The 13978-nt window shown below is 47.2% G+C and overlaps 1 protein-coding gene across 2 annotated transcripts; it reads right to left on the reverse strand.

Moving 5' to 3' along the window:
• Positions 1 to 196: 196 nt before the first annotated feature.
• LOC104913919 (acetyl-CoA carboxylase-like) lies at positions 197 to 13810 on the reverse strand. 2 transcript variants are annotated; one of them, XM_010722013.1, is made up of 8 exons: positions 13601 to 13810; positions 12156 to 12269; positions 11709 to 11798; positions 11150 to 11268; positions 4568 to 4591; positions 2429 to 2572; positions 1770 to 1866; positions 197 to 565 (listed from the first exon to the last, which is right to left on the reverse strand). In XM_010722013.1, exons 1-8 carry the CDS (start codon positions 13793 to 13795, stop codon positions 212 to 214), a joined length of 1137 nt encoding a protein of 378 aa, XP_010720315.1. In that variant the 5' UTR covers positions 13796 to 13810; the 3' UTR covers positions 197 to 211. The 2 variants fall into 2 exon arrangements, with proteins under 2 accessions (XP_010720315.1, XP_010720316.1); XM_010722014.1 differs by lacking the exon at positions 4568 to 4591.
• Positions 13811 to 13978: the final 168 nt, after the last annotated feature.

Genomic DNA, 13978 nt, shown 5'->3' on the forward strand with positions numbered 1-13978 from the left:
TCTTTCCTTTTATCCCCTCCCATAAAACGCCTCGAGCATGATCAAGAAGATGAAAAGCAGAACTAGTTTTAATTTTTATATTTGATTATTTTCTTTCCTTAAAGAGACAGGAAGCTGCTGAAGTCTAGCAGGTCCCAGTCCCAGCTGGGAAGCCCTCTTTTCTGCAGAACACACGACTAACTTTCAAGTTGGGAAGTTAGCAACTGCTCTCTCAGTACTCTCTCAGCCACGGCAGGTAGCATGGATGCAGCAGGCTCCCAGTGCCTGGAGAGCTATTCATACCAACAAGCCTGAGTTCTTCACGCCCATCAGGAAAGCAGGTGAAGACAGGCACTAGAGGGCAGAGCGGACACGAAGTGGCTGTCCCCAGCACAGCTTTCTCAGAAGTGGCCACAGGATTAATACTTGATGCTCTGAAGTGAATCTCATGGAGCAATAAAGCACTGAGCTGACTTACCTTGCTCTGTGTGAACTCTCTGAACATGGCTGCCAGCCCATCATCATCAACGTCCCCGTCAGTTTTAATAGCAACATTAAGAATGTGAATGGGCTCCTCACGGGCAGCCTGCAATTTGAAGAACACATGCCACATAAATAAACTGTGAACAACACCTCTTAAGCTCAGGCCCCATAGGAAACATGACTTCAGCAGAGTTTGCTATCAAGTAAGGAGAATTACAGAGGAAATCCTTGATCAAGCAGCCCCACAAGTTCACAGTTTCAGAAGTAAGAGACAAAATCCACAAACAGCAAACAGGAGCTTTGTTTGGAGGATCCAGTGGAGATCATGCTTGGTGAAGTCCAGCGTGCCTCATTTGGATGCAAAATGAATGCAGGGTCAGGGCCTCTCCTCATGAGATGCAATGCAGACAGGGCATAAAGGGGCTCTGGCATCTTGAAAGGTAATGGTATTAAGTAAATTTAGTATAAGAGCAAAACATTGTGCACTCTCACATCTACAACAGAATGAAATAATGTGGAAGTGTCAATTACACTGGAGGTCTGAGAAGTGACAAATGTAGCGCTCAAAAACTTGTGGTTAACTCTGAAAAACTGAGTACAAGCTGAAAATTTTCCTTGGTGAAGTGAGAAGGAGTTAAAGAGAAAGATCTGAGGACATTAAGGTTGATGGCAATGCTCTGGAACAAGGCCTCAGTATTTACACACATCAAGATCAACAGCTAAGTTTAAAACCAAGCCCTGTTCTGAACACAGACTGTATTGCAACTGAGCTCCCAGCTGCTGGGAGGCAGGACTGAGCAGTGAGCACTACCTGTGGTGCCATGGACAGCAGTTCTTCTGTCACTAAGAATTAAAAACCATCTGCTTCGTCTGCACCTGTTCTCCAATGTTCTGTCAATGCAAAAACTGTCAGGGCTTCAACTCTCTTTTTTCTCATAAAAAGAGTTCTAACTGGCAGAAGAGAGAAAAGAGTCAGGATGTAAAGCAAGTGGAAACCTACTCTGTCCAAGCTCTCAGTAACACTGCCATGGATCCAGTAATTCTACTGATGCTATAAGCAACAATCTGAATTTACATGGAGAGTAAGACATAGCTCTGGTTTTAGAACTATCAGGAAATGGCCACCTACTTCTATTTGCCTGCTGTGAAAAGAGCAAACAAAAGACATACATAAGTACATAAAGCTCTTAACTCCTGCTTCCAGCACTGGAACAAGTGGAAAGTATCTAGCCTGCAGTCATTGCAGCATTCTGCATGTCTTCCATTTCCTAACTGAGAGCAACCTCCAGAGAGAAAAATTACTGTACCTTGTCTTCATCATAGAGGGAAGCATGGCCAGCTTCAGGGAAGGTTGGGCTCTGGGGAGGAGAGTCGCAGAAACAACTCATCACTTCATCAAAGATTCTGAAATACACCAGAGAAGTGTTAGTCATAAACACACTGCTGTAGCTCATTGAAGGCATACAGCACTAAAATCCACAAATCACACTGCTAAGAGGAGAGGAGAGGAAAGGACTGCTTCCCTTTGCAGGACTGAAACTCGAAAGATGAGGAGGCAGCATCTCCTCCACCCTTCCACCGGAGCAGAGCCTGGATCTTCTAGCGCTTATCACAGATCCTATGGCTGCAGGCACTCATGACTGCTATGAGCTCTGCTGTCTTTTTTGTCTCGTCCAGAAACGTTCAAAGCACAAAGAATATCCCCTCCCCTGTGTACAGGAGCACTGCATATCAGCACAGAAGCAAATGATCTCCAGCCAGCAGCAGTTCTGGATGCTGCTCCTTCTGGCTGCACGCTGCTCTGCCAGCAGCCTGAAAATTTCCATTAGCTGAAGGAGGCAGGTGAGAGGATCCCCAGCAGACACCCCAAAAGCTGAACAAACAAGCTCAGGATCACTTTGAGCCTGCTTCTAAATAGTCCCATTTGGGCCCAGCAAGGAACACAACCATCACCTTCCCCACATACCTGACAAAATCTTCAAATGTGCGGAAGGAGACCATCCCGCCCATCCGCTGGCACGGGGGAGTGAACGAGTTGTCCAGCAGCACATCACTCACACTGGCTACGTGGACCATCCCGTAGTGATTGAGGTTGGAAGAGAAGGACATTCTAAATGGCAATTCAATAAGAGCACAGTCAGTAGGGACAAGGGAGAGAAGGGCACCAGAGGACAAACATCTGTGTGTGCACGTGCTCCGACCGCCCAACACACGGTTGTTTATCCCGAGTGACACTGCAGGACTGCTGGGTTCTCAGCAGGGCAGAGCTGCTTTGCTGCCATTTCCTAGGGCCCTGCAATGGTGGCACGTGTCTGCTGCCACTGATGCTCTTACCTGGACATCCTCCCAAGGCACAGAGTCAGGAAACAACGTTTTAAAGCCTCAGAACCAGTACTTCTTAAGGTTAAGTGAGGGGACAGGTGAACTATGACTACGCAAAGCTGAACACATTTTTCCCCCCATGTGTGTCCTTTTCTTTACAGGTGGAGCAGCAGCCACTCCTCTTCTGCTCCTGCCTGTACAGTGAGTGCAGCACTCATCCGGGGCCGATTCCTGATGTCAGTGAGTGGTACCAGGACAGATTTACACAAGCTCAGAGGAAGGCACCGAGTAAGGGACTTCTATTTAGGGCAGAACTGCTCACTGCAAAGGTCAGTGCTCTTTCCTGGAGAAGGCATGATCCTGTGCACATTAAAGTATCACTGACTTCTCAGATAGTTCAACTGCTGTGGCAGCATACACTGGTTGTGAAATTGCTGGTGTTCATTTGGGCAGTGAGCTTTTGTCATCTGTTTCTTCTGTGTTTGTTTTTCTGATTTGCTTTTGTTGCTGTTACAGCTCCACGTTGTTATGGCCAAGACTAGCAGAGGAAGTTCCTTGCATGTCAACACAAATACTCCAACCAACTAAACACCCCCTCTCCAGCAAGTAGAATGGGGTTTTGCCTTCTCTGGAGCAAAAGGGAACACTGCTCCTCATTTCTCACTGCACACTACAGACCCAGCTGCATTGCCTGCAGGATGGGCTCCTGCAGCTCAGGGCAGCTCGCCCTCCCTTCACTCCCCTTGGGACTCAGGAAACATCGACAAAGTCAAGTTCTGTCCTCCCCAGGTGGTGCCATAAGGGCAGGAATAAGGGCACTGATTCAGCACAGCACCACAGTGAGGTCCATCTCCTGATGTCCCACCAACGCTCACAGGTGGTGCTGGATGGGCATCCCTCACACTGCTGCTTCATTCACTCCTGTGTCCCTCCCCACAGAAAACCACTGTGACATGGCCCTAGGAACACCAATAGCCACTCTAAGCTATCATCAGTTTGATTAATAGCTCTCTGTGTATAAAGTCAGTGTTTCTGTAATTTATCTCTGATTAAGAGCCATGAGACTTTCGAGCCCGTTTTTACTATTTTCCCTAAATAGGCATGTAAGCAGTAATAAATAATAAGTATTCATGTTTTGAAAGAGAAAAATGTTTCAGGACATGCCTTGGTGTACATTTCTTACAGCCAATACAAAACATATCACAGAACAGTAACTAAACAAAGAGACAGCAGACATTTTTCATGTATTATTTAAAACGAGAAATACTTTTCAACTGAGACACGGGAGGAAAAATTAGCATCCAGAACACAACAAAACATGCTGTCAGCTGTTTGAGATGTAGATTCATCTATGGCACGAGGGAGGTAAGACAGCCTCAACAAATTCTAAGCTAGTTGCAAGAAACCAGAGCGGCAACAGGTGTGCTATGAGCCCGAGGCAAAGCCCTGCTCCACTGTGACACCCAGAGAGGCACCAGCTGGGATCCTGTTCCAAAAGGAGAGACCCAACCAGGAGCTGCACATCGCACTGCGGGCGCACCGAGTCACCGAGCAGATTTAACTGTGGAGATTGCTGCATGCAAAGCTGCTTTTAAAAAGGGCGGTGAAAAGCTGAAAACATGTTTTAGACAAAGGGAGAGGAAAAGGGAGGGATAAGAGTTACGTTTGAGAGCTTCCGAAGCAAAGAGAAGGGTACTACAACAAAACATGTTAGAACATTAAGTACTAGACTACTTCTTTCTAGTCTTTCTGTTCAAATTTTAAAAGATGATGAGTACCATACCTGTTTAGCGTGGGGATGTTCCCTCTGTAATCAAACAACCACAGTTAGTTACAGATTGGTTAGTGAAAGCCATCATCAAAAACTATCATCAGGCTGGTCCGCAGACCAGCAACACCTTTACAATTGACCGAACCCAAATTTGTCCAGCAGAAATTAGGCAGAATTCAATGTCATTGACCCTGAGGAGGCCCCCACCACCTGACTTCGCTTGCCACGACTGCCACGGGAGTAAACACAGACCATGCACGTGACATGCAGCAACACATATGAGGAAAGCACGCTGCATTCGCAAGGCACCCTGCATTCCTACAGCACCTCATGGCACCGCTGCCAGCCCTGCGCAAACACCAGTGGAGCTTCAGAGACCAGAGTGGGAGTCAGCCCCACCTGACAGAGAGCAAACAGCAGCACAGATGCAGAAGAGTGACTGCGTCCCATAGGGAAACTGCCACAGGTTCAGAAAAAAAAAAAAGCCAAATCCTCATTGCCAAACCTCCCCAGTAAGCAGCAGCCCGCAGGGCGAGAACAAAGCAAATGCACACCAACACCACGGAACACTTGGCATTTGCAGCATCAAGGCCATGAACACCAAAAAAGAACAAGCAGAACTTCAGACCAACTTGAGGAAAATGGAGTGGTTCCTTTCATAACATCAGCCCACAGCTCCCCGCACATTTCTGCTTGCAAACCACAGCTCAGCAATGGCTGTGAGCTAAAGGGAGCTGAGGTGCACTGTTTCCCAGCAGCCCGAGGTGGTCACACTCTGCCCATCCATTCACAGGAGCACGAGGTGGCAAACGGCTCCATGCAAGATGCAGAAATGGCTGCAGTGTGGCATTCAAAATAGCAAAGATTAAAACACACATGCACCCAGGAGGCTTGTGCAGAGATCAGCAGCGTGGAAAGGTCGAAAGTAAAGCTTCAGGGAGCGCACATCTGGCCATTTGTCCTTCCCACCCTACAGAAACCGGGGAAGATCAAACCAGTTTCCTAATGCCCTTAGCCACAGGCAAGCCCTGGGCTGCTGGACATGAAGTCCTGGTGATCAGTGACCACAATGTTTCCATGGTCACAGCCCTCAGTGCACTCAGTGCACCTTGCTCAAAAACAGATTTTGTTACATCAGAATCACATTCACTGTGAGGATGCACTTCAGTGCTTTACTGACAGAGTCATGGAAGTTCCCCTGACTTCCTTAAGCCATATGGCAGAAAACAGAACTGGGCTGAAGACATACCTATTTGCTGCTTAATAACAAAATTAAATAACTCCATTTGGAGTCTGAGGGACAGACACTTTGCTGAGAGCCTGCTGCTAGGGCTGAAAGGGACACTGGGATGCAGGATTTTGTGCCTTTTTTCTGTCTTGCTAAGTGGTGGGAAAGCTGCATGTGATCTCCTTCAGATGGAAAGAACAGCCTGGAGAGAACAGGCACCTGGTGCACTCATGTAGAGCTCCCTGGGATGCTTTCAGAAAACTGAAAGAAGAAAGCCAACCAAACAGTGCAACAAACACTCATTTCTGCCTCAAAGAGAGCAGACCCTGCTGCCCTGCTCTGGGAACCACTTCCATACCACCTGGAATGCAGGTGGAGAGATTCCGGCAAGAATCACAGCAGGAAAACAGATCTCAAGAAGGAGCGGAGCGCAGCAGCAGGGCTGTGCCATAACCACAGACACGGCTGCACGAGCCCTCCTGTATCCCAGCTCAGCTGTCACTGTCACCATCCCGCACTGAGAGCCAACGGGTTGATGTGTGCGGCGCGGGCAGCCCTGGGGCGAGCTGTTACAGAAAGGCATCACACCTCCGCAGCTCCGTGAACAAGGCTGCAAAGCTTGCAGGGGAACCAGCGGGAGCACAGCTCTGGCACAGCACCGCTGCCGTGCAGCCGGCCATGCCCAGGAGCCCTCCCACCACCCCTCACCCTGATCTTCACAAAGTACCCCCCCACCAGGGGGCTGATCCCACACCGGTGTGCCCCAGCCTGCAAGCAATTAGTCCTCCTGCTCAAGCAAAGGAAAATCCCCCTCGCTCCTTCCTGCACCTTCTGGGTGAATTTCCATTCCTCCCCCCCGGCAGTGCTGGCCGTGCATGCGAAGCGCCGCGGGTTGCAGCGAGCTGTGATGGAGGTGCCGGCGTGGGGCGAAGCTTTTGAAATCAGGCAGCAAAGCAGAATCAGCAGAGGTTGGCTGAATAACCCACTTGTAGTTATTAACAGCAGTAACACAGGAGAAAGAGCAATTCCACCGGCTGTGACCAGTGGCACTCCTCTTATGTTTCTTCATTTCTGTAGAAGAATCTAAACAGAAGGCTGTGAAACATGCCTCAAACCATACATTTTGATTGGGTTTTTCCTCTCCCTCTTTCTTTCCTTATTCTTCTGCTCCCTCTGTGATTCAGCCAAGCTGAATCTGCTACTGAAGTCCAATTTGCATAAAATTATCATCGTTCCATTCAGTTTGCTGCCCCTTCAACAGCCCGTTCTTTCCTCTGCCGGAAGATTTCGCCCTTTCTGAAACAGCCAAGCCAAGGGAACTGCAACCCATTACTGCTGCCTGCTGTCTAATTAACATCAAACCCTCAGCACGAGGCTGCGGGGATTTACAGGTGTCCTGGAATCATTCCCCCCTCCCTCCCTGCAGCAGCCGCTCTCCTGCAGCACGGAGGGGACCTCAGGCTGCTGATGGCACATTTGGGGCTGTGCGCTCAGCCCGCAGCAGAGCAGCTCATCCTGCACAAGGAATCCAATGGCTGAAACAAGAAGCTGTTCTAACAGCTATTTCGGGCCACGGAAACATGTTCATTTTGTTAGAAATTCAGATCTCCTGACTGTGTCATGGTAAAATGATGAGGCACCTTCCCACCTAGCGGGAAGGTACTCTTAGAGCTCTGCTCTGAATGTGCGCCAGTTTGGGCTCTTGATTCTTCTATAAAAACCACTGTTTGGAAACATCAATGTAAAATTTGGCTTTCAGCTTTCAAAATGGTTTCAACCTGTAAGCTAAGGAAGAGGCTGACAAAAAGAACAACCAAAGTACTCCATAGATGACAAAACATCAAGAGACAGCTCCGAGAAACATGCATCACTCCTAAGCTTTGAAATCAGCAACACCAAAGTCCAAGGAGGTGCCAACAAACATCCACAAGCACAAAAAAGAGGAGATACTGGGCAAAAACAGGCACAAGATAGCTGAGACATTGATGCTGAGACGTTTGGAAATACAAGACAACCAACAACTGGACCCAAATTCCATTCTCAGAAGCATCAAGGACAACAGAATGCAGTTCCAGGAAGGAATTCAGACAAACCTAAGGCATCTGCTTGTACGCACGTTTGTGAGTTGTGTGCATTCTCAACTCCAAATAAATCAGAGTTAGCAGCCCGTTTGAGCTGCCACATAAAACTTGCTTTAAAGCTAAGTAAGACAGTTGTCAAATCTCAAAGTCTTTGGTGGCTTGGAGTGTATCCAGAGCAAACCTGCGCCACTAAAACCTTCCATCGCTTCCACCACCCAACCTCGTCCAGGTTTGAGATTCTCCACGACATTTCAAGGCCACGTGTGTGACCCATGGGACAAAAGCACTGTTGAAAAACCATCGTATTTCCCTCTCTCTCTTCTTATACCAGATACACAATGTTTCTTTGAACAGGAGTTTTTAAGCCAAGAATAGGTGAGCGCTGCTTCATGTGCTGAACACCTAAGAAAGGCCTTTCAGTGTCTGTCACCCAGCTTGCCGCTCTCACAAAGGAAGCCAAACCTCTGAACACCAGGCAATACCTCACCAGTTTGCCATCTCAGCAGGGCAGACTGAACAACAGGGAAGCAGAGAGCATCTCAGATCAGGGCTTATTTCATTCTCACAGCTTTTCTCAGCAGGACTGGAGACAACAGAAAGAGGCAGGTGATCCGAGCACAAGGGGCTCCGCACACAGGCACGTGCTTGCAGTACCCTGCTGCATCCCGGAGGTGCCCTTGGATTGCTTCCTCCAGATCCAATTACTGCAATGCTCTCTACTTGGAGAGGGCTGGGAGGCTCCATTTACTGCAGAAGGCACCAGATGGTTGCACCGTGCTCCTCGTCTGGCTTGCAAGGAGGGCTGGGCTGGGCAAGGAGGAATGCTGGGCTCGATCTATACAGCCCTCTATGGTTTCAATTATAAGTTTTTCTCCCTACGCCTTGCCCTTGCAATTAAGATCAGTGGGGATTCTTACAACAGCATGTTTTCTATTAATTTAAACAAATAATTCCTAAATCAGCTTCTGCCCACAAAACCCACCAGGAGCGGGTTGCATTTCCATGATTTTGATATTCAGAATTAAGTTTTTCTTTCCTGTTTCCACATAAAGTTTTACTGGGGGCAGCTGATGGCAATCATTCAGTGGCCATAAATACAAAGTCTGAGTGCCTCCTGTGACCACCAGAAGTAGTGGCTGGGATTGTTTCAGTTGCAATTAAGTAAAGGTATATCAGGGGTAAGTACTAATGGCAAAGAATTTAAGTATCCCATAGCCCTATCAGTTTGCAATTTTCTCTGCATAAATATTTTCTCCAGTAAAAGCGTTCACAGAAATCAGTCAAAAAAAAGGACCAGGGTTTACAATTATCTGATCACACGTTAGAAAATGTGTTGCACTGCAAAAGAACAGCTGCAAAAAAGAATGCTGGCTTTGGGCCCTCAGGTACCCATTTCTGCTTGAGCAGGACCCAACCCTGCAGAGTCTCGGGGACGTTTACTCGGCTGGGATACTTTGGCTTTGGGATTTGTCCCTTATTCCATCTGTCCATGCTAAAGAAGATAGAGAAGAACATATGAGGGTCTCAGAACATGGTCAAAAACAACAAGAAGACTTAAGCAAGACAATGGCAGAGAGTTTGGAGATTTCATTGCTCTGTGTCCCAGGATTAACATAAGGCCTGCCTCAACGGGTAGCTTAAAGCTGTACATTCTGTGCTAATTTAATTCCCCAGGTATCCATACCCTGTTATCTGCTGCACTTCAGCCACACAATAGCAGCACAAGGCTGTATGCACTGCAAACAGCCGCACTGAGCAACAGGAGCAAAATTCAGCTCCAACAGATGGAGGTGCACTCGAAGGAACAGAACCTGCAGCGAATTTGTCCCCAAAGTCTGCTTGCCTCTGCACAAGGAATGCAATGCATTTCCACTCAACCATCCGCAGTGCTGACTGTTGAAAAGCAGCATACAGCTTCAGAACATTGCTCCAGCAAATTCACAATAAAGGGGAGAGGAGATTTCAGGACAAAGAAGCCGTTCCCCAGGCAGGTAACAGTTCTCATCTCCCAGCTGACCTTGTCCAACTATGCTAGCACGCAGTACCAGCACAGTGGTCAGCGTGGGCAGCCCACACAACCCGCACGCAGAGGTGACAGACTAGCAAAGAGAGGAAATAGAGAATGAGGGGCTGCAGGAGAGGAGTATTGTAAAGAAGTACCAAAAATAGTATGCAATTATTTACAAACATTCTAGAGATGTAGGAAACAGATGAGACCAAATGCATGTCCCATTTGTATCATGAGTGTTTTGTGCTGCTAGTTGAGGACAGCCATTCATTTCTAGCAAACCAGATTCTGAAAAACATTTCATAAAATGTACTGATGGATTCTCAATGAAGCGAGACTGGACCCCATCGCCCAGCTCTACCAAAAATAAAATAAGGAAAAAGATGCTTGGAAACAAAGGAGGAAAATAGCACCTGTACCACACAGCCACCCAGCACAGACCAACAGTGGCACCCGGCGGCCATGGGGCAGCACTGCGCCTCGGCTCCAGCACACTGCCCAGCCTGGGACAAAAACATTCTGCCAAAGCACCCTCATGAGGAAGACCTCTGGGATCAAGTGGCCTGGCAGATGCTGGAGAAGTTCTGAAAAAAATCAAAGCTTGTCTTAAAATAGCCTGTGCACGGACTCGAAGACGTGACCCCTCCATAGGGCAGAGCAGGGAATGGTTGGTACTTTTGGTTGCAACTTTAAGATTCGGTCATCATGAGAAATACATTCTGAAAAATACTGACTGAAAACCAACGTATTGCAAAACTCTAATGCTTCTGCATAAAACACATCTACATGTGCATCCACATCTCCCCAAACAAACAAAGGCTGCTCGTCCTTATGCTATAAAAGGTATAACCACGTCAATAAAGCCAGGTTTAAAAGCACAACCGACCACAAAGTTACAAAAAGCTGGCGAGGGAGCAATGCAGCGAGAGGAAAGACCCCAATTGTTCGTTCTGTCTGGACCTGCATCTTTCAGAAAGCTCAAGATTCTGCCAGAACCCCTTCTGTAGAGGTAAGTTACTACACAAACTGAACTAAAAATTGGAACACATATGAAGACTGCAACATATTTAAAGGAATCCAAATTGCTGGAACTACTGCTCGTAGCTCTTTAATAGAAAGAACTGGGTAATGTAGGGTTTTATCCTAAGAAATTTGTGCTTATTTGATGCACTGGGTTTATCCATTTCTCTACGAGTTCTACTGTGAGATTTCTGTGCCAAGATAGCAAGTCCCTCACCAATCCCTGAGTCCAAAGGCACCTGAATGCATGATCTGACCTGTTGGGGTGGGAGGTGGGCAGCATGAACTGGAACTCCACCACGCAGGTGTTGTCCTTCAGCTGGCGGTGCTGGACGCTGTTCAGCTCGTAGGCAATGTACGCCCTTCGAACGTACACCTGGTTAAAGAGAAACCCATCAGCTGACTGTGCTAAGGAGCCAGAAGGAGGAAAAAGACAAAGGACGGATCAAGAGAGATCATAAAAATATTAGAGACGATACAGTTACCTCCAGATGAATATAAAGATAAAAACCTAATTCAACTAGAAGGATTAAAACATTGTTATTTGAGAAAGGCCACTCTGGTGGTGAGCAGCCACAAGTTACAAGTGGGCCGACCACATCCTCTGACAGCAGCTTCACCTTCCATCCCTTCAACCACAAAGTCTTCTTCAAGCAGAGAAGATAATTTGCATCTGAAATTTCAGCCAACTATGAATGTTAATGCTGTTAATGCCAAATCCCACACAACCTACAGCTCCCAACCCTGCAGGGTAACACTGATTAAAAATTAAATTAAAATTATAACTACTTGTTTTTTCAGTGGGCAAAAACTTACCTCTAAAGCTGCCATTCTCACCACCTGGTTACTGTGGTAGAAAAAGTTGGGTAGCACATCAAAGATGGATGTCTCTGACAAAATGAGTTTCTAGAAGAGATTACATGAAGAAGTTAAAATAGAATTTCCTGTCATGCAAACATGGTAAGGCACAAAAAAAAAAACAACCAAAAAACCTAACCCCCTCCCAAAAAAAAAAACCAACAACCAACCCTGGTTCCTGGTTGGTTGGCTCACTAGTTCTATTTGCTTGCTTCTCCTGCCATTCCACAAGGGCTAGGATGTTTTCATATTACATGGTATCAGCGTAGTAATGGAAATAAAAAGAGGGGGAAGCTAGGAACCAGGCTGATACAACTTAAAGCCACCAGGAACTTTGAGTTTTAAAGCAGCAACCTTAAGCTCAGTGAGAAGGAAGCAGGGAAGCAAGAGGAGTTTGGCAGATACCTGCAGGTTCTCAATGCAGAACTGGTGTCCGTACATGTCAATGGCAGACAGGAAGATGGACTCCACCTGGTTGTGACGCAGCTCATAGGACGGCAAATGGGAAGCAATGAGAACCTGGCAAACAGCAAACACAAAGCGTGTGGGTGAAGGGAGCTCTGCTGGGCCACAGGCAGGAGGCCGTAACTCCAAGGCAGCAATATTCTGCTCCATCCAAGAAAAGGTTTCTCCTGTGAATTCGGTGGCACCTGGGTGATGCTGCAAACTCCCTCCCCTCCCCAGCCTCATTTGTGTATCCGCTCGGTTTGTATTATTGGCAATTCCCCAGGGAGAAAAGGAACGGCTTCAATCAAGTTCCATCAGTGCATGTGATTTAGCACTGCAGAGCTGTTAGTCCTGGGGATTGCCTGACCGGCTGTTAATTGGAAAGCAGATCTGGCAGGCAGCAGCTGTGGGGAGGCCAGCGCTGGAGACCGCCTCGCACAGCTTCTGAGCAGAGCAGGCAGAGCTGCTGGTGCCAAGTATTAAATGCCCAACATGAAGGGTACGGAGATGGGAAGGGGAAGCAGCTTGCAGGGGAAAATGAAGCGAAGGAGCAACATAAAGACATCCATAAGGACTGCAGCACTATCCCCAGCATGCTGCTGAGAGGTTCAATAACTCTGAATGGTTCAAGGACACAAACGCAATCCTGAAGGAAACATAAGGTCACTGAGCAGCTTCAAACACCACATTCATTTTCCACAGTCAAGCACTGAAATAAAAGGAGAGATCCCCATAGTGTCAGCTTCCCTGCTGAAGACTTTTAGAATGGAGATGGGGACTGTGGAGTGAGAGGAGTGATCAGACTGTGGGGTCAGCCCTGGTGTGAAGTGATTATGCCCTCACACTCCTCCCTGGCTACACACTCACTGCTAACGAGGAAGCTCACAATAATATACAGGTAGATGTCTGATATCCAAATTACTATCTGTACTCTTGGAAATGACAAAAGTTTCTCCAATTATTTTCAAATTAAATTAACAAGAGTAATTCAAAAGCTAGAAAAAATTATATTTTAAAAAAAAAAAGAAGAAAAAGAAGCACCAGCATAATTCAATGCAATAATAATAATTCCTTAGGAACATCTGATTCTCATGTAAATTTCTCTCACTGTTCTCTGCCCAAACTGATGCCCAGTTGTAGAGCAGCTGCTGAACCCAGACAGCACACCCTGGCTGTTTGCTGCCTGTTCCAGGCAGCCCGTGTTGGCAGGTTCACAGGCTACAAAGCCAGAAGAAACCACAGTGATCATGGATTTTGTCTTCCCTTAACACACAAATTAGTCATTCCTTTTTAGGTCAGATAACACTTTTGGAGGAACGGGAACAGAGGAATGTGGTCCTAACTTAAAATGCAGTGGCTGGGAACCCACTGATGAGATTGGAGGCTGCAGGAGTGCTCCTCACCTGCCGTGCCCGCAGTGCCACTTTGGCATTGGTTGTCTTGCTGAGCTGGGTCAGCTCCGTCAGAATATTGATCAGCTCATCTGTCAGGGTGGGGTCACGGCCACAGAGCTGGTCCTGCAAACAGAGAGAGCTGAAAACATCGGAAACAGAGAAAAGCGTCCTCCTTCCTCCCACCGAGGGGTTTAAACACGACATGCATGCACACGTAAGTTCTCTGATGCTGGCCCACAGAGGTCTCTGTCTAAATTATTCTACAATTCTATGCCATCAAGGGTGGAAGTATTAGATTTTCAGTAAGTTCACATATATTAAAAATATATACACAAAGAAAAACCTTTGTGCTGCAGGTTAATTTCCCTGGCAGGTTTGTCAAAGAAG

The sequence above is a fragment of the Meleagris gallopavo genome, chromosome 21 (genome assembly GCF_000146605.3).
Source record: "Meleagris gallopavo isolate NT-WF06-2002-E0010 breed Aviagen turkey brand Nicholas breeding stock chromosome 21, Turkey_5.1, whole genome shotgun sequence".
Taxonomy (NCBI): Eukaryota; Metazoa; Chordata; class Aves; order Galliformes; family Phasianidae; genus Meleagris; species Meleagris gallopavo.